This window comes from Pelobates fuscus, chromosome 7 (assembly GCF_036172605.1).
Source record: "Pelobates fuscus isolate aPelFus1 chromosome 7, aPelFus1.pri, whole genome shotgun sequence".
In the NCBI taxonomy this organism is placed as follows: Eukaryota; Metazoa; Chordata; class Amphibia; order Anura; family Pelobatidae; genus Pelobates; species Pelobates fuscus.
Genome location: NC_086323.1, coordinates 208,614,104 through 208,641,208, shown reverse-complemented (window position 1 = coordinate 208,641,208; position 27,105 = coordinate 208,614,104). Strand labels below are relative to the sequence as shown.

The window sequence follows — 27,105 nt, the reverse complement described above, 5'->3', positions numbered from 1 at the left end:
CTCTAACATGTAAACTCACTGAGCAGGGCCCTCAATCCCTCTGTTACTGTGTCACTATACCCCACTCCCTCTAACATGTAAACTCACTGAGCAGGGCCCTCAATCCCTCTGATAGTGTGTCACTATACCCCACTCCCTCTAACATGTAAACTGACTGAGCAGGGCCCTCAATCCCTCTGTTACTGTCACTATACCCCACTCCCTCTAACATGTAAACTCACTGAGCAGGCCCTCAATCCCTCTGTTACTGTGTCACTATACCCCACTCCCTCTAACATGTAAACTCACTGAGCAGGCCCTCAATCCCTCTGTTACTGTGTCACAATACCCCACTCCCTCTAACATGTAAACTCACTGAGCAGGGCCCTCAATCCCTCTGTTACTGTGTCACTATACCCCACTCCCTCTAACATGTAAACTGACTGAGCAGGGCCCTCAATCCCTCTGTTACTGTCACTATACCCCACTCCCTCTAACATGTAAACTCACTGAGCAGGGCCTCAATCCCTCTGTTACTGTGTCACTATACCCCACTCCCTCTAACATGTAAACTCACTGAGCAGGCCCTCAATCCCTCTGTTACTGTGTCACTATATCCACTCCCTCTAACATGTAAACTCACTGAGCAGGGCCCTCAATCCCTCTGTTACTGTGTCACTATACCCCACTCCCTCTAACATGTAAACTCACTGAGCAGGGCCCTCAATCCCTCTGTTACTGTCACTGTACCCCACTCCCTCTAACATGTAAGCTCACTGAGCAGGACCCTCAATCCCTCTGTTACTGTGTCACTATACCCCACTCCCTCTAACATGTAAACTCACTGAGCAGGGCCCTCAATCCCTCTGTTACTGTGTCACTATACCCCACTCCCTCTAACATGTAAACTCACTGAGCAGGGCCCTCAATCCCTCTGTTACTGTCACTATACCCCACTCCCTCTAACATGTAAACTCACTGAGCAGGGCCCTCAATCCCTCTGTTACTGTCACTATACCCCACTCCCTCTAACATGTAAACTCACTGAGCAGGGCCCTCAATCCCTCTGTTACTGTCACTATACCCCACTCCCTCTAACATGTAAACTCACTGAGCAGGGCCCTCAATCCCTCTGTTACTGTCACTGTACCCCACTCCCTCTAACATGTAAACTCACTGAGCAGGGTCTCAATCCCTCTGTTACTGTCACTATACCCCACTCCCTCTAACATGTAAACTCACTGAGCAGGGCCCTCAATCCCTCTGTTACTGTGTCACTATACCCCACTCCCTCTAACATGTAAACTCACTGAGCAGGGCCCTCAATCCCTCTGTTACTGTGTCACTATACCCCACTCCCTCTAACATGTAAACTCACTGAGCAGGGCCCTCAATCCCTCTGTTACTGTGTCACTATACCCCACTCCCTCTAACATGTAAACTCACTGAGCAGGGCCCTCAATCCCTCTGTTACTGTTCACTATACCCCACTCCCTCTAACATGTAAACTCACTGAGCAGGGCCCTCAATCCCTCTGTTACTGTCACTATACCCCACTCTCTCTAACATGTAAACTCACTGAGCAGGGCCCTCAATCCCTCTGTTACTGTGTCACCATAACCCACTCCCTCTAACATGTAAACTCACTGAGCAGGGCCCTCAATCCCTCTGTTACTGTCACTATACCCCACTCCCTCTAACATGTAAACTCACTGAGCTGGGCCCTAAACCCCTCTGTTACTATGTCACTATACCCCACTCCCTCTAACATGTAAACTCACTGAGCAGGGCCCTCAATCCCTCTGTTACTATTCACTATACCCCACTCCCTCTAACATGTAAACTCACTGAGCAGGGCCCTCAATCCCTCTGTTACTGTGTCACCATAACCCACTCCCTCTAACATGTAAACTCACTGAGCAGGGCCCTCAATCCCTCTGTTACTGTCACTATACCCCACTCCCTCTAACATGTAAGCTCACTGAGCAGGGCCCTCAATCCCTCGGTTACTGTGTCACTATACCCCACTCCCTCTAACATGTAAACTCACTGAGCAGGGCCTCAATCCCTCTGTTACTGTGTCACTATACCCCACTCCCTCTAACATGTAAACTCACTGAGCAGGGCCCTCAATCCCTCTGTTACTGTGTCACTATACCCCACTCCCTCTAACATGTAAACTCACTGAACAGGCCCCCAATCCCTCTGTTACTGTGTCACTATACCCCACTCCCTCTAACATGTAAACTCACTGAGCAGGGCCCTCAATCCCTCTGTTACTGTGTCACTATACCCCACTCCCTCTAACATGTAAACTCACTGAGCAGGCCCTCAATCCCTCTGTTACTGTGTCACTATACCCCACTCCCTCTAACATGTAAACTCACTGAGCAGGCCCTCAATCCCTCTGTTACTGTGTCACTATACCCCACTCCCTCTAACATGTAAACTCACTGAGCAGGGTCTCAATCCCTCTGTTACTGTCACTATACCCCACTCCCTCTAACATGTAAACTCACTGAGCAGGCCCTCAATCCCTCTGTTACTGTGTCACTATACCCCACTCCCTCTAACATGTAAACTCACTGAGCAGGCCCTCAATCCCTCTGTTACTGTGTCACAATACCCCACTCCCTCTAACATGTAAACTCACTGAGCAGGGCCCTCAATCCCTCTGATAGTGTGTCACTATACCCCACTCCCTCTAACATGTAAACTGACTGAGCAGGGCCCTCAATCCCTCTGTTACTGTCACTATACCCCACTCCCTCTAACATGTAAACTCACTGAGCAGGGCCCTCAATCCCTCTGTTACTGTGTCACTATACTCCACTCCCTCTAACATGTAAACTCACTGAGCAGGCCCTCAATCCCTCTGTTACTGTGTCACTATACCCCACTCCCTCTAACATATAAACTCACTGAGCAGGGCCCTCAATCCCTCTGTTACTGTCACTATACCCCACTCTCTCTAACATGTAAACTCACTGAGCAGGGCCCTCAATCCCTCTGTTACTGTGTCACTATATCCACTCCCTCTAACATGTAAACTCACTGAGCAGGGCCCTCAATCCCTCTGTTACTGTGTCACTATACTCCACTCCCTCTAACATGTAAACTCACTGAGCAGGCCCTCAATCCCTCTGTTACTGTCACTATACCCCACTCTCTCTAACATGTAAACTCACTGAGCAGGGCCCTCAATCCCTCTGTTACTGTGTCACTATATCCACTCCCTCTAACATGTAAACTCACTGAGCAGGGCCTCAATCCCTCTGTTACTGTGTCACTATACCCCACTCCCTCTAACATGTAAACTCACTGAGCAGGGCCTCAATCCCTCTGTTACTGTGTCACTATACCCCACTCCCTCTAACATGTAAACTCACTGAGCAGGGCCCTCAATCCCTCTGTTACTGTTCACTATACCCCACTCCCTCTAACATGTAAACTCACTGAGCTGGGCCCTAAACCCCTCTGTTACTGTGTCACTATACCCCACTCCCTCTAACATGTAAACTCACTGAGCAGGGCCCTCAATCCCTCTGATAGTGTGTCACTATACCCCACTCCCTCTAACATGTAAACTGACTGAGCAGGGCCCTCAATCCCTCTGTTACTGTCACTATACCCCACTCCCTCTAACATGTAAACTCACTGAGCAGGGCCCTCAATCCCTCTGTTACTGTGTCACTATACTCCACTCCCTCTAACATGTAAACTCACTGAGCAGGCCCTCAATCCCTCTGTTACTGTGTCACTATACCCCACTCCCTCTAACATATAAACTCACTGAGCAGGGCCCTCAATCCCTCTGTTACTGTCACTATACCCCACTCTCTCTAACATGTAAACTCACTGAGCAGGGCCCTCAATCCCTCTGTTACTGTGTCACTATATCCACTCCCTCTAACATGTAAACTCACTGAGCAGGGCCCTCAATCCCTCTGTTACTGTGTCACTATACTCCACTCCCTCTAACATGTAAACTCACTGAGCAGGCCCTCAATCCCTCTGTTACTGTCACTATACCCCACTCTCTCTAACATGTAAACTCACTGAGCAGGGCCCTCAATCCCTCTGTTACTGTGTCACTATATCCACTCCCTCTAACATGTAAACTCACTGAGCAGGGCCTCAATCCCTCTGTTACTGTGTCACTATACCCCACTCCCTCTAACATGTAAACTCACTGAGCAGGGCCTCAATCCCTCTGTTACTGTGTCACTATACCCCACTCCCTCTAACATGTAAACTCACTGAGCAGGGCCCTCAATCCCTCTGTTACTGTTCACTATACCCCACTCCCTCTAACATGTAAACTCACTGAGCTGGGCCCTAAACCCCTCTGTTACTGTGTCACTATACCCCACTCCCTCTAACATGTAAACTCACTGAGCTGGGCCCTAAACCCCTCTGTTACTGTGTCACTATACCCCACTCCCTCTAACATGTAAACTCACTGAGCAGGGCCCTCAATCCCTCTGTTACTATTCACTATACCCCACTCCCTCTAACATGTAAACTCACTGAGCAGGGCCCTCAATCCCTCTGTTACTGTGTCACCATAACCCACTCCCTCTAACATGTAAACTCACTGAGCAGGGCCCTCAATCCCTCTGTTACTGTCACTATACCCCACTCCCTCTAACATGTAAGCTCACTGAGCAGGGCCCTCAATCCCTCTGTTACTGTGTCACTATACCCCACTCCCTCTAACATGTAAACTCACTGAGCAGGGCCTCAATCCCTCTGTTACTGTGTCACTATACCCCACTCCCTCTAACATGTAAACTCACTGAGCAGGGCCCTCAATCCCTCTGTTACTGTGTCACTATACCCCACTCCCTCTAACATGTAAACTCACTGAGCAGGGTCTCAATCCCTCTGTTACTGTCACTATACCCCACTCCCTCTAACATGTAAACTCACTGAGCAGGGCCCTCAATCCCTCTGTTACTGTGTCACTATACCCCACTCCCTCTAACATGTAAACTCACTGAGCAGGGCCCTCAATCCCTCTGTTACTGTGTCACTATACCCCACTCCCTCTAACATGTAAACTCACTGAGCAGGCCCTCAATCCCTCTGTTACTGTGTCACTATACCCCACCCCCTCTAACATGTAAACTCACTGAGCAGGGCCCTCAATCCCTCTGTTACTGTGTCACTATACCCCACTCCCTCTAACATATAAACTCACTGAGCAGGGCCCTCAATCCCTCTGTTACTGTGTCACTATACCCCACTCCCTCTAACATGTAAACTCACTGAGCAGGCCCTCAATCCCTCTGTTACTGTGTCACTATACCCCACTCCCTCTAACATGTAAACTCACTGAGCAGGCCCTCAATCCCTCTGTTACTGTGTCACAATACCCCACTCCCTCTAACATGTAAACTCACTGAGCAGGGCCCTCAATCCCTCTGATAGTGTGTCACTATACCCCACTCCCTCTAACATGTAAACTCACTGAGCAGGGCCTCAATCCCTCTGTTACTGTGTCACTATACCCCACTCCCTCTAACATATAAACTCACTGAGCAGGGCCCTCAATCCCTCTGTTACTGTGTCACTATATCCACTCCCTCTAACATGTAAACTCACTGAGCAGGGCCCTCAATCCCTCTGTTACTGTGTCACTATACCCCACTCCCTCTAACATATAAACTCACTGAGCAGGGCCCTCAATCCCTCTGTTACTGTGTCACTATACCCCACTCCCTCTAACATGTAAACTCACTGAGCAGGGCCCTCAATCCCTCTGTTACTGTGTCACTATACCCCACTCCCTCTAACATGTAAACTCACTGAGCAGGGTCTCAATCCCTCTGTTACTGTCACTATACCCCACTCCCTCTAACATGTAAACTCACTGAGCAGGGCCCTCAATCCCTCTGTTACTGTGTCACTATACCCCACTCCCTCTAACATGTAAACTCACTGAGCAGGGCCCTCAATCCCTCTGTTACTGTGTCACTATACCCCACTCCCTCTAACATGTAAACTCACTGAGCAGGCCCTCAATCCCTCTGTTACTGTGTCACTATACCCCACCCCCTCTAACATGTAAACTCACTGAGCAGGGCCCTCAATCCCTCTGTTACTGTGTCACTATACCCCACTCCCTCTAACATATAAACTCACTGAGCAGGGCCCTCAATCCCTCTGTTACTGTGTCACTATACCCCACTCCCTCTAACATGTAAACTCACTGAGCAGGCCCTCAATCCCTCTGTTACTGTGTCACTATACCCCACTCCCTCTAACATGTAAACTCACTGAGCAGGCCCTCAATCCCTCTGTTACTGTGTCACAATACCCCACTCCCTCTAACATGTAAACTCACTGAGCAGGGCCCTCAATCCCTCTGATAGTGTGTCACTATACCCCACTCCCTCTAACATGTAAACTCACTGAGCAGGGCCTCAATCCCTCTGTTACTGTGTCACTATACCCCACTCCCTCTAACATATAAACTCACTGAGCAGGGCCCTCAATCCCTCTGTTACTGTGTCACTATATCCACTCCCTCTAACATGTAAACTCACTGAGCAGGGCCCTCAATCCCTGTTACTGTGTCACTATACCCCACTCCCTCTAACATATAAACTCACTGAGCAGGGCCCTCAATCCCTCTGTTACTGTGTCACTATACCCCACTCCCTCTAACATGTAAACTCACTGAGCAGGCCCTCAATCCCTCTGTTACTGTGTCACTATACCCCACTCCCTCTAACATGTAAACTCACTGAGCAGGCCCTCAATCCCTCTGTTACTGTGTCACAATACCCCACTCCCTCTAACATGTAAACTCACTGAGCAGGGCCCTCAATCCCTCTGTTACTGTCACTATACCCCACTCTCTCTAACATGTAAACTCACTGAGCAGGCCCTCAATCCCTCTGTTACTGTGTCACTATACCCCACTCCCTCTAACATGTAAACTCACTGAGCAGGCCCTCAATCCCTCTGTTACTGTGTCACTATACCCCACTCCCTCTAACATATAAACTCACTGAGCAGGGCCCTCAATCCCTCTGTTACTGTGTCACTATATCCACTCCCTCTAACATGTAAACTCACTGAGCAGGGCCTCAATCCCTCTGTTACTGTGTCACTATACCCCACTCCCTCTAACATATAAACTCACTGAGCAGGGCCCTCAATCCCTCTGTTACTGTGTCACTATATCCACTCCCTCTAACATGTAAACTCACTGAGCAGGGCCCTCAATCCCTCTGTTACTGTGTCACTCTACCCCACTCCCTCTAACATGTAAACTCACTGAGCAGGGACCTCAATCCCTCTGTTACAGTGTCACTATACCCCACTCCCTCTAACATGTAAACTCACTGAGCAGGCCCTCAATCCCTCTGTTACTGTGTAACTATACCCCACTTCCTCTAACATGTAAGCTCACTGAGCAGGGCCCTCAATCCCTCTGTTACTGTCACTATACCCCACTCCCTCTAACATGTAAACTCACTGAGCAGGCCCTCAATCCCTCTGTTACTGTGTCACAATACCCCACTCCCTCTAACATGTAAACTCACTGAGCAGGGCCCTCAATCCCTCTGTTACTGTGTCACTATACCCCACTCCATCTAACATGTAAACTCACTGAGCAGGCCCTCAATCCCTCTGTTTCTGTGCGTCAAACTTGTCTGGTTACAAATACGTGTCTGTTAGTCCACCCTTTGTACAGCGCTACGGAACTTGTTGGTGCTTTAAAAATATTATATTATTGAAACTTGAAATGTTAAGCCCTGAGCCAATGTCTCTATGTAAGCGAATGGTAAAGTGTACTAACCTCTGTAGTAGTCACTAGGGCAATCCCCTGGGAATTCATTCCACAACATTAAGTCCACATTAAAATCAAAATCTTCAAAATTAGCTTCCTGTGAAATTACAAGTAAATTTTAATTTTCTACAAATAGACGGATGTACACAGAAATGAAATGCATTGTACTTACATAAGGACTGCTTTCAGCACCTTTAAACAAGTCATCAAGGTTCACCAGGTCACTCAGTTCATCAAAAAGTGTTGAATCTATAAATGGGTGAGAGGAGAGAGACACTAGTGAGGCTTCTTTCAATTCACATATTTCTAAACTCTGCATCTTGGCAGATGGCTTGGCTGGGACAATGTGACACAATGGGTCAGAATGCAAGGGCAGCCCACATTGCTTTCCCTACCCGAGAGCGCAGGGCTAAAGACATCCCTTGGTGGCTAGTCTCGTAGAGCTGTAAGGATTATGGAATGTGCCATCAGTGGCTTCCTGGAAGGTCCATGAAGTGGTTAAGGTGCTAGCATGACACCGGCACTGTGCCTGGTTCAACATCTAACCATCTACAGTGGAGGTTAAGCCAATGAACGTAACAGTGAGAGGCCAGACTACAGGCCCCTGGGGGACCATCAGCTTGAGTCACACTACACAGAAATGGAGGCTGGTCCTAGAGCCATGCTGACACCATGACCACTACAGCAGGTGTCAAGGTGCCTGGAATGTCTTTTTAACACTGACATAGATCATAGCTACATCGTACCCACTAGTGACGTATGGAGCTATAAATCGCTTCCTAAAACACAGAGGAAGAAAGAAAGGAATTAACAATAACTGGAATGTGTCAGGACTCCAAGAGAGGAACGTTTGGAAATCATGCTCACGGTCTCTACAGGTAGTGGTACATCATGCAGGGCAGTCTCGGAGATTGATTAATAGATAAAGTGTTGGCATGCCATTTCCACTCTCCAATAATAAGACTAGAGTCCCAGGCTATCATTCCCCGGGCCTGGCTCCCAGGCTATCATTCCCCGGGCCTGGCTCCCAGGCTATCATTCCCCGGGCCTGGCTCCCAGGCTATCATTCCCCGGGCCTGGCTCCCAGGCTATCATTCCCCGGGCCTGGCTCCCAGGCTATCATTCCCCGGGCCTGGCTCCCAGGCTATCATTCCCCGGGCCTGGCTCCCAGGCTATCATTCCCCGGGCCTGGCTCCCAGGCTATCATTCCCCGGGCCGGCTCTCTGTGGCTGTCTCTCAGATATTATTATTATTATTATTATTATTATTATTAATAATAATAATAATAATATTATTATTACCCAGGCTGTCTCTCAGTAGTGATGTCGCGAACATAACATTTTCTCCGGCCCCCACGATAATGAGGGGGGGGGGACCTACTGTTCTCCCCCCCCCCGGGCGGCGGGTGGGGGCCATAAAGATAATGAGAGGGGGACCTACTGTCCTCCCCCTCTACGGCCCACCCCTGAGCGGTGGGTGGGGGCCCTAAAATTAACAATAAGGGGGGGGGGGGGGGGGGGGGACCCTAGTCACCCCTCCCCCCCCCCCCCCCCCCCCCAAAAAAAAAAAATTGTCTCCCTACCTACCCCCCTCACCCTAAAAATAATGAGGGGGGGAACCTTTAACTAAAAACATGTAAAAAAAAAAAAAAAATAGATAAAAACAACTTACCATTCGATGTTTTCTTTCTTCTAAAATCTTCTTTCAGCCCCAAAAAATGCCAATTAAAAAAAAAAAAAACACGAGCGCACAAAAAATAATCCATGTTCACCCATGGAGGGCTCCGCGCAGACTCAGCTCCGCAGGGCGGGGGAAGGCTTATAAAGCCTTCCCCCGCCCTGCAATTAGGCTAAGAACACTCCGATTGGCTGGTTTAAGCCAATTAGAGTGCTCTTTGTCATTTTACACAGCGTGGGAAAATTCCAAAGAACTTTCCCACGCTGTGTAAAATGACAAAGAGCACTCTGATTGGCTTAAACCAGCCAATCAGAGTGTTCTTAGCCTAATTGCAGGGCGTGGCAAGGCTTTATAAGCCTTCCCCCGCCCTGCAGAGCACAGTCTGCGTGGAGCCCTCCATGGGTGAAGATGGATTTTATTTTTGTGTGCTCGTTTTTTTTTTATTACGGCGGTTATTATGGCTTTTTATTTGACCTTTTTTGTGGCTGAAAAAAGAAGATTGTAGAAGAAAGAAAACATCGAATGGTAAGTTGTTTTTATCAATTTTTTTTTTTTTTTTACAGGTTTTTAGTTAAAGGTCCCCCCCTCAATATCTTTAGGGTGAGGGGGGCAGGTAGGGAGACAATTTTTTTTTTGGGGGGGTGGGGGAGGGGTGACTAGGGTCCCTCCCCCCTTTGTATTTAGGGCCCCGCTCAGGGGTGGGGGCCGGGGGGGGACAGTAGGTCCCCCCCTTATTGTTAATTTTAGGGCCCCCACCCACCGCTCAGGGGTGGGGGCTGGGGGGGGACACTAGGTCCCCCCCTTATTGTTATTTTTAGGGCCTCCACCCACCGCTCAGGGGTGGGGGCCGGGGGGGACAGTAGGTCACCCCCTTTATTGTTTTTTTTTAGGGCCCCCACCCGCCACTCAGGGGTGGGGGCCGGGGGGAGGACAATAGGTCCCATCCTATTGGTATTTAGGGCCCCCACCCGCCGCTCAGGGGTGGGGCTGGGAGGGATGACAATAGGTCCCCCCCTATTGGTATTTAGGGCCCCCACCCGCCGCTCAGGGGTGGGGCAGGACAATAGGTCCCCCCCCCCTATTGGTATTTAGGGCCCTCACCCGCGGCTCAGTGGTGGGGCCGGAGGGGGGGGGGAGGACAATAGGTCCCCCCCCCATTGGTATTTAGGGCCAACACTCGCTCAGGGAGGGGGGGACCCCTTTTTTTTTATAACAGTGTTTAATAGACATGCCCCTACTCGCAGCATTGCAAGTAGGGGCACAATTTACTAATACTAAGTGTAACGGAATGCAGTAGTATAGTCCACGATTTCCGTTGGTATCACAGGTAATCCACAATCAGAGTTTAGAAAGCAAGGCAATATTCCCAATAACCGGACGAAACACAGTTTGGGAGTCAACTAACTGGCTTTATTCTCAGCTTGCATATTTATATAGTTCCCCATGCAAGGGGTTTCCATACAGCTGTTTCAGGGGATTTCTCCCATCAGGCAGTATAATTCTCCCAACAGGCTTTGCTGCACGAGAAGGATACTCCCACTAAAATGGACGATTAAGTGGATTATCCCCTCGTGCAGCAAAACTGACAATCTACATTAAAATACAGTTTTTGAGTTTTATTCGGTAGATTAATGTGACCGAACGTTCGGTAGATAGCTGGGGTCTGAGCGCATCTTTTGGGAGAATACCGCTCAGCTCCCAGCTGAACTGACCGAACGCCACATGAAATACATTTAACCATCGAGTTCGGTTTAAAACTACCGAACACCGATGGGAAACAAAATGTGATGAGAGCGGAACTCCCGAACGCTCTGGAAGTCCGGCGGTGTTCGTATCATCGAGTAGCCGTTTTTAGTTCCAGGCACTCGACTACCGAACACCGCTGAAGAGACAAAGGATCCAAGATGGCCGACCGCCGCATGGTCGGTAGTCGAACGACGGCCACCTAGGAGAGCCTTTAATTACCGATTGCAACATTGTTGCAATCGGTTAATGAGCGCCACACGACTCTAAGTGTGTGGTCCACCTGGGGAGCCCGAATTCGTTTGGCGAACGGCCCGGATAGCCGCGGTTCGTCGAACGAAGTGTTTACATGCTGGTAGCTTAGGGCTGCCAGCATGCGAACGGCCATAGTATAATACATACATAACACAATATATACAGTCTTCCCTACAGCCTACGGACAACCTTGGTACAGCATAGTCCAGAAGTGGCTAGGTTTGCCACACCAAGTAATTTTTACTTAGTATTAGTAAATTTGGCCACAAACAAAAAAAATAGGGGGCGGACCGAACATTGCATATGTTCGGCATCCGTGGTGAACGTGATATGTTCCCCAGGAACTATTCGCCAGCGAACCGTTCGGGACATCACTATCTCTCAGTTATTATTATTATTATTATTATTATTATCCAGGCTGTCTCGGTGGCTGTCTCTCAGTTATTATTATCCAGGCTGTCTCGGTGGCTGTCTCTCAGTTATTATTATCCAGGCTGTCTCGGTGGCTGTCTCTCAGTTATTATTATCCAGGCTGTCTCGGTGGCTGTCTCTCAGTTATTATTATCCAGGCTGTCTCGGTGGCTGTCTCTCAGTTATTATTATCCAGGCTGTCTCGGTGGCTGTCTCTCAGTTATTATTATCCAGGCTGTCTCGGTGGCTGTCTCTCAGTTATTATTATCCAGGCTGTCTCGGTGGCTGTCTCTCAGTTATTATTATCCAGGCTGTCTCGGTGGCTGTCTCTCAGTTATTATTATCCAGGCTGTCTCGGTGGCTGTCTCTCAGTTATTATTATCCAGGCTGTCTCGGTGGCTGTCTCTCAGTTATTATTATCCAGGCTGTCTCGGTGGCTGTCTCTCAGTTATTATTATCCAGGCTGTCTCGGTGGCTGTCTCTCAGTTATTATTATCCAGGCTGTCTCGGTGGCAGTCTCTCAGTTATTATTATCCAGGCTGTCTCGGTGGCTGTCTCTCAGTTATTATTATCCAGGCTGTCTCGGTGGCTGTCTCTCAGTTATTATTATCCAGGCTGTCTCGGTGGCTGTCTCTCAGTTATTATTATCCAGGCTGTCTCGGTGGCTGTCTCTCAGTTATTATTATCCAGGCTGTCTCGGTGGCTGTCTCTCAGTTATTATTATCCAGGCTGTCTCGGTGGCTGTCTCTCAGTTATTATTATCCAGGCTGTCTCGGTGGCTGTCTCTCAGTTATTATTATCCAGGCTGTCTCGGTGGCTGTCTCTCAGTTATTATTATCCAGGCTGTCTCGGTGGCTGTCTCTCAGTTATTATTATCCAGGCTGTCTCGGTGGCTGTCTCTCAGTTATTATTATCCAGGCTGTCTCGGTGGCTGTCTCTCAGTTATTATTATCCAGGCTGTCTCGGTGGCTGTCTCTCAGTTATTATTATCCAGGCTGTCTCGGTGGCTGTCTCTCAGTTATTATTATCCAGGCTGTCTCGGTGGCTGTCTCTCAGTTATTATTATCCAGGCTGTCTCGGTGGCTGTCTCTCAGTTATTATTATCCAGGCTGTCTCGGTGGCTGTCTCTCAGTTATTATTATCCAGGCTGTCTCGGTGGCTGTCTCTCAGTTATTATTATCCAGGCTGTCTCGGTGGCTGTCTCTCAGTTATTATTATCCAGGCTGTCTCGGTGGCTGTCTCTCAGTTATTATTATCCAGGCTGTCTCGGTGGCTGTCTCTCAGTTATTATTATCCAGGCTGTCTCGGTGGCTGTCTCTCAGTTATTATTATCCAGGCTGTCTCTCAGTTATTATTATCCAGGCTGTCTCTCAGTTATTATTATCCAGGCTGTCTCGGTGGCTGTCTCTCAGTTATTATTATCCAGGCTGTCTCGGTGGCTGTCTCTCAGTTATTATTATCCAGGCTGTCTCGGTGGCTGTCTCTCAGTTATTATTATCCAGGCTGTCTCGGTGGCTGTCTCTCAGTTATTATTATCCAGGCTGTCTCGGTGGCTGTCTCTCAGTTATTATTATCCAGGCTGTCTCGGTGGCTGTCTCTCAGTTATTATTATTATTATTATTATTATTATTATTATTATTATTACCCAGGCTGTCTCGGTGGCTGTCTCTCAGTTATTATTATTATTATTATTATTACCCAGGCTGTCTCGGTGGCTGTCTCTCAGTTATTATTATTATTATTATTATTACCCAGGCTGTCTCGGTGGCTGTCTCTCAGTTATTATTATTATTATTATTATTACCCAGGCTGTCTCGGTGGCTGTCTCTCAGTTATTATTATTATCCAGGCTGTCTCGGTGGCTGTCTCTCAGTTATTATTATTATTATTATCCAGGCTGTCTCGGTGGCTGTCTCTCAGTTATTATTATTATTATTATCCAGGCTGTCTCGGTGGCTGTCTCTCAGTTATTATTATTATTATTACCCAGGCTGTCTCGGTGGCTGTCTCTCAGTTATTATTATTATTATTACCCAGGCTGTCTCGGTGGCTGTCTCTCAGTTATTATTATTATTATTACCCAGGCTGTCTCGGTGGCTGTCTCTCAGTTATTATTATTATTATTACCCAGGCTGTCTCGGTGGCTGTCTCTCAGTTATTATTATTATTATTACCCAGGCTGTCTCGGTGGCTGTCTCTCAGTTATTATTATTATTATTACCCAGGCTGTCTCGGTGGCTGTCTCTCAGTTATTATTATTATTATTACCCAGGCTGTCTCGGTGGCTGTCTCTCAGTTATTATTATTATTATTACCCAGGCTGTCTCGGTGGCTGTCTCTCAGTTATTATTATTATTATTACCCAGGCTGTCTCGGTGGCTGTCTCTCAGTTATTATTATTATTATTATTATTATTATTACCCAGGCTGTCTCGGTGGCTGTCTCTCAGTTATTATTATTATTATTATTATTATTACCCAGGCTGTCTCGGTGGCTGTCTCTCAGTTATTATTATTATTATTATTATTATTACCCAGGCTGTCTCGGTGGCTGTCTCTCAGTTATTATTATTATTATTATTATTATTACCCAGGCTGTCTCGGTGGCTGTCTCTCAGTTATTATTATTATTATTATTATTACCCAGGCTGTCTCGGTGGCTGTCTCTCAGTTATTATTATTATTATTATTATTACCCAGGCTGTCTCGGTGGCTGTCTCTCAGTTATTATTATTATTATTATTATTACCCAGGCTGTCTCGGTGGCTGTCTCTCAGTTATTATTATTATTATTATTATTACCCAGGCTGTCTCGGTGGCTGTCTCTCAGTTATTATTATTATTATTATTATTACCCAGGCTGTCTCGGTGGCTGTCTCTCAGTTATTATTATTATTATTATTATTACCCAGGCTGTCTCGGTGGCTGTCTCTCAGTTATTATTATTATTATTATTATTACCCAGGCTGTCTCGGTGGCTGTCTCTCAGTTATTATTATTATTATTATTATTACCCAGGCTGTCTCGGTGGCTGTCTCTCAGTTATTATTATTATTATTACCCAGGCTGTCTCGGTGGCTGTCTCTCAGTTATTATTATTATTATTATTATTACCCAGGCTGTCTCGGTGGCTGTCTCTCAGTTATTATTATTATTATTACCCAGGCTGTCTCGGTGGCTGTCTCTCAGTTATTATTATTATTATTACCCAGGCTGTCTCGGTGGCTGTCTCTCAGTTATTATTATTATTATTACCCAGGCTGTCTCGGTGGCTGTCTCTCAGTTATTATTATTATTATTATTACCCAGGCTGTCTCAGTGGCTGTCTCTCAGTTATTATTATTATTATTATTATTACCCAGGCTGTCTCGGTGGCTGTCTCTCAGTTATTATTATTATTATTACCCAGGCTGTCTCGGTGGCTGTCTCTCAGTTATTATTATTATTATTATTACCCAGGCTGTCTCGGTGGCTGTCTCTCAGTTATTATTATTATTATTATTATTATTACCCAGGCTGTCTCGGTGGCTGTCTCTCAGTTATTATTATTATTATTATTACCCAGGCTGTCTCGGTGGCTGTCTCTCAGTTATTATTATTATTATTATTACCCAGGCTGTCTCGGTGGCTGTCTCTCAGTTATTATTATTATTATTATTACCCAGGCTGTCTCGGTGGCTGTCTCTCAGTTATTATTATTATTATTATTATTATTACCCAGGCTGTCTCGGTGGCTGTCTCTCAGTTATTATTATTATTATTATTATTATTACCCAGGCTGTCTCGGTGGCTGTCTCTCAGTTATTATTATTATTATTATTATTACCCAGGCTGTCTCGGTGGCTGTCTCTCAGTTATTATTATTATTATTATTATTACCCAGGCTGTCTCGGTGGCTGTCTCTCAGTTATTATTATTATTATTATTACCCAGGCTGTCTCGGTGGCTGTCTCTCAGTTATTATTATTATTATTATTATTACCCAGGCTGTCTCGGTGGCTGTCTCTCAGTTATTATTATTATTATTATTACCCAGGCTGTCTCGGTGGCTGTCTCTCAGTTATTATTATTATTATTATTACCCAGGCTGTCTCGGTGGCTGTCTCTCAGTTATTATTATTATTATTATTACCCAGGCTGTCTCGGTGGCTGTCTCTCAGTTATTATTATTATTATTATTACCCAGGCTGTCTCGGTGGCTGTCTCTCAGTTATTATTATTATTATTATTATTACCCAGGCTGTCTCGGTGGCTGTCTCTCAGTTATTATTATTATTATTATTATTACCCAGGCTGTCTCAGTGGCTGTCTCTCAGTTATTATTATTATTATTATTATTATTATTATTATTATTACCCAGGCTGTCTCGGTGGCTGTCTCTCAGTTATTATTATTATTATTATTACCCAGGCTGTCTCGGTGGCTGTCTCTCAGTTATTATTATTATTATTATTACCCAGGCTGTCTCGGTGGCTGTCTCTCAGTTATTATTATTATTATTATTACCCAGGCTGTCTCGGTGGCTGTCTCTCAGTTATTATTATTATTATTATTACCCAGGCTGTCTCGGTGGCTGTCTCTCAGTTATTATTATTATTATTATTACCCAGGCTGTCTCGGTGGCTGTCTCTCAGTTATTATTATTATTATTATTACCCAGGCTGTCTCGGTGGCTGTCTCTCAGTTATTATTATTATTATTATTACCCAGGCTGTCTCGGTGGCTGTCTCTCAGTTATTATTATTATTACCCAGGCTGTCTCGGTGGCTGTCTCTCAGTTATTGTTATTATTATTATTATTATTATTATTATTATTATTATTATTATTATTATTATTACCCAGGCTGTCTCGGTGGCTGTCTCTCAGTTATTATTATTATTATTATTATTATTATTATTATTATTATTATTACCCAGGCTGTCTCGGTGGCTGTCTCTCAGTTATTATTATTATTATTATTATTACCCAGGCTGTCTCGGTGGCTGTCTCTCAGGCTGTCTCTCAGGCTGTCTCAGTGGCTGTCTCTCAGTTATTATTATTATTATTATTATTATTATTACCCAGGCTGTCTCGGTGGCTGTCTCTCAGTTATTATTATTATTATTATTATTACCCAGGCTGTCTCGGTGGCTGTCTCTCAGTTATTATTATTATTATTATTACCCAGGCTGTCTCGGTGGCTGTCTCTCAGGCTGTCTCAGTGGCTGTCTCTCAGTTATTATTATTATTATTATTATTATTATTACCCAGGCTGTCTCGGTGGCTGTCTCGGTGGCTGTCTCTCAGTTATTATTATTATTATTATTATTATTATTACCCAGGCTGTCTCGGTGGCTGTCTCTCAGTTATTATTATTATTATTATTATTATTATTACCCAGGCTGTCTCGGTGGCTGTCTCTCAGTTATTATTATTATTATTATTATTATTATTACCCAGGCTGTCTCGGTGGCTGTCTCTCAGTTATTATTATTATTATTATTATTATTATTATTACCCAGGCTGTCTCGGTGGCTGTCTCTCAGTTATTATTATTATTATTATTATTATTATTACCCAGGCTGTCTCGGTGGCTGTCTCTCAGTTATTATTATTATTATTATTATTATTACCCAGGCTGTCTCGGTGGCTGTCTCTCAGTTATTATTATTATTATTATTATTATTACCCAGGCTGTCTCGGTGGCTGTCTCTCAGTTATTATTATTATTATTATTATTATTATTATTACCCAGGCTGTCTCGGTGGCTGTCTCTCAGTTATTATTATTATTATTATTATTATTATTACCCAGGCTGTCTCGGTGGCTGTCTCTCAGTTATTATTATTATTATTATTACCCAGGCTGTCTCAGTGGCTGTCTCTCAGTTATTATTATTATTATTATTATTATTATTACCCAGGCTGTCTCGGTGGCTGTCTCGGTGGCTGTCTCTCAGTTATTATTATTATTATTATTATTATTATTATTATTATTATTATTATTATTATTATTACCCAGGCTGTCTCGGTGGCTGTCTCTCAGGCTGTCTCAGTGGCTGTCTCTCAGTTATTATTATTATTATTATTATTATTATTACCCAGGCTGTCTCGGTGGCTGTCTCGGTGGCTGTCTCTCAGTTATTATTATTATTATTATTATTATTATTATTATTATTACCCAGGCTGTCTCGGTGGCTGTCTCTCAGTTATTATTATTATTATTATTATTATTACCCAGGCTGTCTCGGTGGCTGTCTCAGTGGCTGTCTCTCAGTTATTATTATTATTATTATTATTATTATTACCCAGGCTGTCTCGGTGGCTGTCTCTCAGGCTGTCTCAGTGGCTGTCTCTCAGTTATTATTATTATTATTATTATTATTATTATTACCCAGGCTGTCTCGGTGGCTGTCTCGGTGGCTGTCTCTCAGTTATTATTATTATTATTATTATTATTATTATTACCCAGGCTGTCTCGGTGGCTGTCTCTCAGGCTGTCTCAGTGGCTGTCTCTCAGTTATTATTATTATTATTATTATTATTACCCAGGCTGTCTCGGTGGCTGTCTCTCAGTTATTATTATTATTATTATTATTATTACCCAGGCTGTCTCGGTGGCTGTCTCTCAGGCTGTCTCGGTGGCTGTCTCTCAGTTATTATTATTATTATTATTATTATTACCCAGGCTGTCTCGGTGGCTGTCTCTCAGGCTGTCTCGGTGGCTGTCTCTCAGGCTGTCTCAGTGGCTGTCTCTCAGTTATTATTATTATTATTATTATTATTATTATTACCCAGGCTGTCTCGGTGGCTGTCTCTCAGTTATTATTATTATTATTATTATTATTATTATTACCCAGGCTGTCTCGGTGGCTGTCTCTCAGGCTGTCTCAGTGGCTGTCTCTCAGTTATTATTATTATTATTATTATTATTATTACCCAGGCTGTCTCGGTGGCTGTCTCTCAGTTATTATTATTATTATTATTATTATTACCCAGGCTGTCTCGGTGGCTGTCTCGGTGGCTGTCTCTCAGTTATTATTATTATTATTATTATTATTATTACCCAGGCTGTCTCGGTGGCTGTCTCTCAGGCTGTCTCAGTGGCTGTCTCTCAGTTATTATTATTATTATTATTATTATTATTACCCAGGCTGTCTCGGTGGCTGTCTCTCAGTTATTATTATTATTATTATTATTATTACCCAGGCTGTCTCGGTGGCTGTCTCTCAGGCTGTCTCGGTGGCTGTCTCTCAGTTATTATTATTATTATTATTATTATTACCCAGGCTGTCTCGGTGGCTGTCTCTCAGGCTGTCTCAGTGGCTGTCTCTCAGTTATTATTATTATTATTATTATTATTACCCAGGCTGTCTCGGTGGCTGTCTCTCAGTTATTATTATTATTATTATTATTATTACCCAGGCTGTCTCGGTGGCTGTCTCTCAGGCTGTCTCGGTGGCTGTCTCTCAGTTATTATTATTATTATTATTATTATTACCCAGGCTGTCTCGGTGGCTGTCTCTCAGGCTGTCTCGGTGGCTGTCTCTCAGGCTGTCTCAGTGGCTGTCTCTCAGTTATTATTATTATTATTATTATTATTATTATTACCCAGGCTGTCTCGGTGGCTGTCTCTCAGTTATTATTATTATTATTATTATTATTATTATTACCCAGGCTGTCTCGGTGGCTGTCTCTCAGGCTGTCTCAGTGGCTGTCTCTCAGTTATTATTATTATTATTATTATTATTATTACCCAGGCTGTCTCGGTGGCTGTCTCTCAGTTATTATTATTATTATTATTATTATTATTACCCAGGCTGTCTCGGTGGCTGTCTCGGTGGCTGTCTCTCAGTTATTATTATTATTATTATTATTATTATTACCCAGGCTGTCTCGGTGGCTGTCTCTCAGGCTGTCTCAGTGGCTGTCTCTCAGTTATTATTATTATTATTATTATTATTATTACCCAGGCTGTCTCGGTGGCTGTCTCTCAGTTATTATTATTATTATTATTATTATTACCCAGGCTGTCTCGGTGGCTGTCTCTCAGGCTGTCTCGGTGGCTGTCTCTCAGTTATTATTATTATTATTATTATTATTACCCAGGCTGTCTCGGTGGCTGTCTCTCAGGCTGTCTCGGTGGCTGTCTCTCGGTCGGAATGTCTCCGGTTTCCGCGGTTGCAGTTCGGCCGCCATCTTCCCTCAGCTTTTTCTCAAACACACGTCACTGTTTGTAATCCTGTGGGCGGGGCCGGGACTCATTGGGCGGGTTGGTAGCGCTCTGTGGGCGGGGCCGGGACTCATTGGGCGGGTTGGTCGCGATCTGTGGGCGGGGCTGGGACTCATTGGGCGGGGTTGGTAGCGCTCTATGGGCGGGGCCGGGACTCATTGGGCGGGTTGGTAGCGCTCTGTGGGCGGGGCCGGGACTCATTGGGCGGGTTGGTCGCGATCTGTGGGCGGGGCTGGGACTCATTGGGCGGGGTTGGTAGCGCTCTATGGGCGGGGCCGGGACTCATTGGGCGGGTTGGTAGCGCTCTGTGGGCGGGGCCGGGATTAATATCTAAATATGAGGTGAAGGAAGAGTCAGTGGGCAGGTTTCTAGCGATGTAAGAGCGGGTCACATGGTAGTGGGCGTGGTTAGAGGCGACGTTTCTTGTTGCTTGTCTATTGGTTGCCGAGATCACATGATCACACAGCTCCATATTATTATTATTATTATTATTATTATTATTATTATTATTTCTGTCTTGTTATTACATGTATAATATAATTAGTAATATTATTATTATTTATTCTGTCTTGTTATTACATGTATAATATAATTATTATAATAATTATTATTATTTATTCTGTCTTGTTATTACATGTATAATATAATTAGTAATATTATTATTATTATTATTATTTATTCTGTCTTGTTATTACGTGTATAATATAATTAGTATTATTCATATTTATTCTGTCTTGTTATTACATGTATAATATAATTATTATAATTATTATTATTATTATTATTATTATTAGTATTTATTCTGTCTTGTTATTACATGTATAATATAATTAGTAATATTATTATTATAATTATTATTAATTCTGTCTTGTTATTACATGTATAATATAATTAGTATTATTAGTATTTATTCTGTCTTGTTATTACATGTATAATATAATTATTATAATTATTATTATTATTATTACTGTCTTGTTATTACATGTATAATATAATAATTATTATTATTATTATTGTTATTACATGTATAATATAATTAGTATTATTCATATTTATTCTGTCTTGTTATTACATGTATTATTATTAGTAGTAGTATTTATTCTGTCTTGTTATTACATGTGTAATATTATTATTATTAGTAGTAGTATTTATTCTATCTTGTTATTAAATGTGTTCTTATTATTATTATTATTATTATTATTATTTATTCTGTCTTGTTATTACATGTATAATATAAATATTATTATTATTATTATTATTATTATTATTATTATTATTATTATTATTATTTATTCTGTCTTGTTATTACATGTATAATATAATTAGTAATATTATTATCATTATTATTATTATTATTATTATTAATTCTGTCTTGTTATTACATGTATAATATAATTAGTAATATTATAGTTAGTATTATTATTATTTATTCTGTCTTGTTATTACATGTATAATATAATTAGTATTATTATTATTTCTGTCTTGTTATTACATGTATAATATAATTAGTAATATTATTATTATTATTATTTATTCTGTCTTGTTATTACATGTATAATATAATTAGTAATATTATTATTATTATTATTATTAATTCTGTCTTGTTATTACATGTATAATTTAATTAGTATTATTCATATTTATTCTGTCTTGTTATTACATGTATTATTATTATTATTATTATTATTAGTAGTAGTAGTAGTTATTCTCTCTTGTTAATACATGTATAATATAATTATTTTATTATTATTATTTATTCTGTCTTGTTATTACATGTATAATATAATTAGTAATATTATAATTAGTATTATTAGTATTTATTCTGTCTTGTTATTACATGTATAATATAATTAGTAATATTATTATTATTATTATTTATTCTGTCTTGTTATTACATGTATAATATAATTATTATTATTATTATTATTATTATTATTTTTATTATTTCTGTCTTGTTATTACATGTATAATATAATTAGTAATATTATTATTATTTATTCTGTCTTGTTATTACATGTATAATATAATTAGTAATATTATTATTATTATTATTATTATTATTATTTATTCTGTCTTGTTATTACATGTATAATATAATTAGTATTATTCATATTTATTCTGTCTTCTTATTACATGTATTATTATTATTAGTAGTATTTATTCTATCTTGTTATTACATGTATTATTATTATTATTATTATTATTATTATTATTATTTATTCTGTCTTCTTATTACATGTATAATATAATTATTATTATTATTATTAATTCTGTCTTGTTATTACATGTATAATATAATTATTATAATTATAATTATTATTATTAGTATTTATTCTGTCTTGTTATTACATGTATATTATAATTAGTAATATTATTATTATTATGATTATTAATTCTGTCTTGTTATTACATGTATTATATAATTAGTAATATTATTATTATAATTATTATTAATTCTGTCTTGTTATTACATGTATAATATAATTATTATAATTATTATTATTATTAGTAGTATTTATTCTGTCTTGTTATTACATGTATAATATAATTAGTAATATTATTATTATTATTAATTCTGTCTTGTTATTACATGTATAATATAATTAGTAATATTATTATTATAATTATTATTAATTCTGTCTTGTTATTACATGTATAATATAATTAGTATTATTAGTATTTATTCTGTCTTGTTATTACATGTATAATATAATTATTATAATAATTATTATTATTACTGTCTTGTTATTACATGTATAATATAATAATAATTATTATTATTATTATTATTATTATTTATTCTGTCTTGTTATTACATGTATAATATAATAATTATTATTATTATTATTATTATTATTATTAATTCTGTCTTGTTATTACATGTATAATATACTTATTATTATTATTATTAGTATTATTATTAATTCTGTCTTGTTATTACATGTATAATATAATTATTATAATTATTATTATTAGTAGTAGTATTAATTCTGTCTTGTTATTACATGTATAATATAATTAGTATTATTATTATTATTTCTGTCTTGTTATTACATGTATAATATAATTATTATAATTATTATTATTTCTGTCTTGTTATTACATGTATAATATAATTAGTATTATTATTATTATTTCTGTCTTGTTATTACATGTATAATATAATTAGTAATATTCGGCAGTGGTTGTATTTTCTATGGGATCCTTGGCTTGTTAGTGTGACCGCCTATAGCGGCTCTGAAATGCCGATCGTGTGTTTGATTTTGCGATTACTTTGATACCCTCTGCACGTCCCGTAGGAGGGGCGTTCACATTTTTGCGTTCCAACAGCCCTGCCTGCGTTCCAATTACCCGGAAATGATTTCTTTAAGCGCCCAGACCTGTTTATTGAATATCTGTCTCTGCTTCGCACCCAGGGGGTAAGCTGGTGAGTAAATGGGATTATATTATATATATTATATCATTCTATTATATATTATATTACCCCCCCACTGTGTGTTATATTATATTAACCCCCCCCCCCCACCGTGTGTTATATTAAACCCCCCCCACACCGTGTGTTATATTAACCCCCCCCCCCCACACTGTTGTGTTATTATATTAACCCCCCCCACACTGTGTGTTATATATAGTTACCCCCCCACTGTGTGTTATATTATATTAACCCCCCCCACTCTGTGTGTTATATTATACTTACCCCCCACTGTGTGTTATATTATATTAACCCCCCCACCCCACTGTGTGTTTATATAACCCCCCCCCCTGTGTGTTATATTAACCCCCCCCCTGTGTGTTATATTAACCCCCCCACCCCACTGTGTGTTATATTAACCCCCCCCCTGTGTTATATTAACCCCCCCCCTGTGTGTTATATTAACCCCCCCCACCCCACTGTGTGTTATATTAACCCCCCCCCCCCACACTGTGTGTTATATTATATGAACCCCCCCCCACTGTGTGTATATTATATTAACCCCCCCCACCCCCCTGTGTGTTATATTAACCCCACCCCCCGTGTGTTATATTAACCCCCCCCACCCCACTGTGTGTTATATGAACCCCCCCCACACTGTGTGTTTATTATATTAACCCCCCCCCACTGTGTGTTATATTATATTAACCCCCCCCACCCCACTGTGTGTTATATTAACCCCCCCCCACTGTGTGTATATTACCCCCCCCCCACTGTGTGTAATTATATTAACCCCCCCCCACACTGTGTGTTATATTATATTAACCCCCCCCCACACTGTGTGTTATATATATTAACCCCCCCCACACTGTGTGTTATATTATATTAACGCCCCCCCACACTGTGTGTTATATTATATTACCCCCCACTGTGTGTTATATTATATTAACCCCCCCACCCCACTGTGTGTTATATTAACCCCCCCCCCTGTGTGTTATATTAACCCCCCCCTGTGTGTTTATTAACCCCCCCCACCCCACTGTGTGTTATATTAACCCCCCCCTGTGTGTTATATTAACCCCCCCCCCTGTGTGTTATATTAACCCCCCCCACCCCACTGTGTGTTATATTAACCCCCCCCCCCACACTGTGTGTTATATTATATTAACCCCCCCCACTGTGTGTTATATTATATTAACCCCCCACCCCCCTGTGTGTTATATTAACCCCCCCCCCTGTGTGTTATATTAACCCCCCCACCCCACTGTGTGTTATATTAACCCCCCCCCCCCACACTGTGTGTTATATTATATTAACCCCCCCCCACTGTGTGTTATATTATATTAACCCCCCCCCCACCCCACTGTGTGTTATATTAACCCCCCCCCACTGTGTGTTATATTAACCCCCCCCCACTGTGTGTTATATTATATTAACCCCCCCCCCACACTGTGTGTTATATTATATTAACCCCCCCCCCACACTGTGTGTTATATTATATTAACCCCCCCCACACTGTGTGTTATATTATATTAACCCCCCCCCACCGTGTGTTATATTAACCCCCCCCCCACACTGTGTGTTATATTATATTAACCCCCCCCCCCCCCCCCACACTGTGTGTTATATTATATTGTAGATTATCTATGGATCTCTGTGTGGGGGGGTTAGGATCTCTGTGTGGGGGGGTTAGGATCTCTGTGTGGGGGGGTTAGGATCTCTGTGTTGGGGGTTAGGAACTCTGTGTGTGGGGGGGTTAGGAACTCTGTGTGTGGGGGGGTTAGGAACTCTGTGTGTGGGGGGGTTAGGAACTCTGTGTGTGGGGGGGTTAGGATCTCTGTGTGTGGGGGGGTTAGGATCTCTGTGTGTGTGGGGGGGTTAGGATCTCTGTGTGTGTGGGGGGGTTAGGATCTCTGTGTGTGGGGGGTTAGGATCTCTGTGTGTGGTGGGGGGGTTAGGATCTCTGTGTGTGGGGGGGTTAGGATCTCTGTGTGTGGGGGGTTAGGATCTCTGTGTGTGGGGGGGGTTAGGAACTCTGTGTGTGGGGGGGGGGGGTTAGGAACTCTGTGTGTGGGGGGGTTAGGAACTCTGTGTGTGGGGGTTAGTATCTCTGTGTGTGGGGGGTTAGGATCTCTGTGTGTGGGGGTTAGGAAACTCTGTGTGTGGGGGGGTTAGGATCTCTGTGTGGGGGGGTTAGGATCTCTGTGTGGGGGGTTAGGATCTCTGTGTGGGGGGGTTAGGATCTCTGTGTGGGGGGTTAGGAACTCTGTGTGTGGGGGGGGGTTAGGAACTCTGTGTGTGGGGGGGTTAGGATCTCTGTGTGTGGGGGGGGTTAGGATCTCTGTGTGTGTGGGGGGGTTAGGATCTCTGTGTGTGTGGGGGGGTTAGGATCTCTGTGTGTGGGGGGGGTTAGGATCTCTGTGTGTGTGGGGGGTTAGGATCTCTGTGTGTGGGGGGGGTTAGGAACTCTGTGTGTGGGGGGGGTTAGGAACTCTGTGTGGGGGGGGTTAGGAACTCTGTGTGTGTGGGGGTTAGGAACTCTGTGTGTGGGGGTTAGGATCTCTGTGTGTGGGGGGTTAGGATCTCTGTGTGTGGGGGTTAGGACTCTGTGTGTGGGGGGTTAGGATCTCTGTGTGTGAGGGGTTAGGAACTCTGTGTGTGTGGGGTTAGGAACTCTGTGTGTGGGGGGGTTAGGATCTGTGTGTGGGGGGGTTAGGATCTCTGTGTGGGGGGGTTAGGATCTCTGTGTTGGGGGTTAGGAACTCTGTGTTGGGGGTTAGGAACTCTGTGTGTGGGGGGGGGTTAGGAACTCTGTGTGTGGGGGGTTAGGATCTCTGTGTGTGGGGGGGTTAGGATCTCTGTTTGTGGGGGGGGTTAGGAACTCTGTGTGTGGGGGGGGGTTAGGATCTCTGTGTGTGGGGGGGGGGTAGGATCTCTGTGTGTGGGGGGGGGTTAGGATCTCTGTGTGGGGGGGTTAGGATCTCTGTGTTGGGGGGTTAGAATCTCTGTGTGGGGGGGTTAGGATCTCTGTGTGGGGGGTTAGGATCTCTGTGTGGGGGGGTTAGGAACTCTGTGTGTGGGGGGGTTAGGAACTCTGTGTGTGGGGGGGTTAGGAACTCTGTGTGTGGGGGGGGTTAGGATCTCTGTGTGGGGGGGGGGGGGTTAGGAACTCTGTGTGTGGGGGGGGGTTAGGAACTGTGTGTGGGGGGGGTTAGGAACTGTTTGTGTGGGGGGGGTTAGGAACTGTGTGTGGGGGGGGGTTAGGAACTGTGTGTGGGGGGGGTTAGGAACTCTGTGTGTGGGGGGTTAGGAACTCTGTGTGTGGGGGGGGTTAGGAACTCTGTGTGTGGGGGGGGTTAGGAACTCTGTGTGTGGGGGGGGTTAGGAACTCTGTGTGTGGGGGGGGGTTAGGAACTCCGTGTGTGGGGGGGGGTTAGGAACTCTGTGTGTGGGGGGGGTTGAGGAACTCTCTGTGTGTGTGGGGTTAGGATCTCTGTGTGTGGGGGGTTAGGATCTCTGTGTTGGGGTTAGGAACTCTGTGTGTGGGGGGGGTTAGGATCTCTGTGTGGGGGGGTAGGATCTCTGTGTGGGGGGGTTAGGATCTCTGTGTTGG

General features: G+C 43.1%; 1 protein-coding gene across 1 annotated transcript in view; it reads right to left on the bottom strand.

The window, feature by feature from the left end:
• ATF6 (activating transcription factor 6) overlaps positions 1-16,865 on the bottom strand; it is a 101,174-nt gene extending 84,309 nt beyond the window's left edge. Inside the window, exons 1-3 of the mRNA XM_063427124.1 lie at positions 16,835-16,865; positions 7,956-8,032; positions 7,793-7,880 (exon numbers count right to left, since the gene is read on the bottom strand). Coding sequence (XP_063283194.1) covers positions 7,793-7,841 — 49 coding nt within the window. The 5' untranslated portion in view covers positions 7,842-7,880; positions 7,956-8,032; positions 16,835-16,865. The remainder of the gene's footprint in view (positions 1-7,792; positions 7,881-7,955; positions 8,033-16,834) is intronic.
• Positions 16,866-27,105: the final 10,240 nt, after the last annotated feature.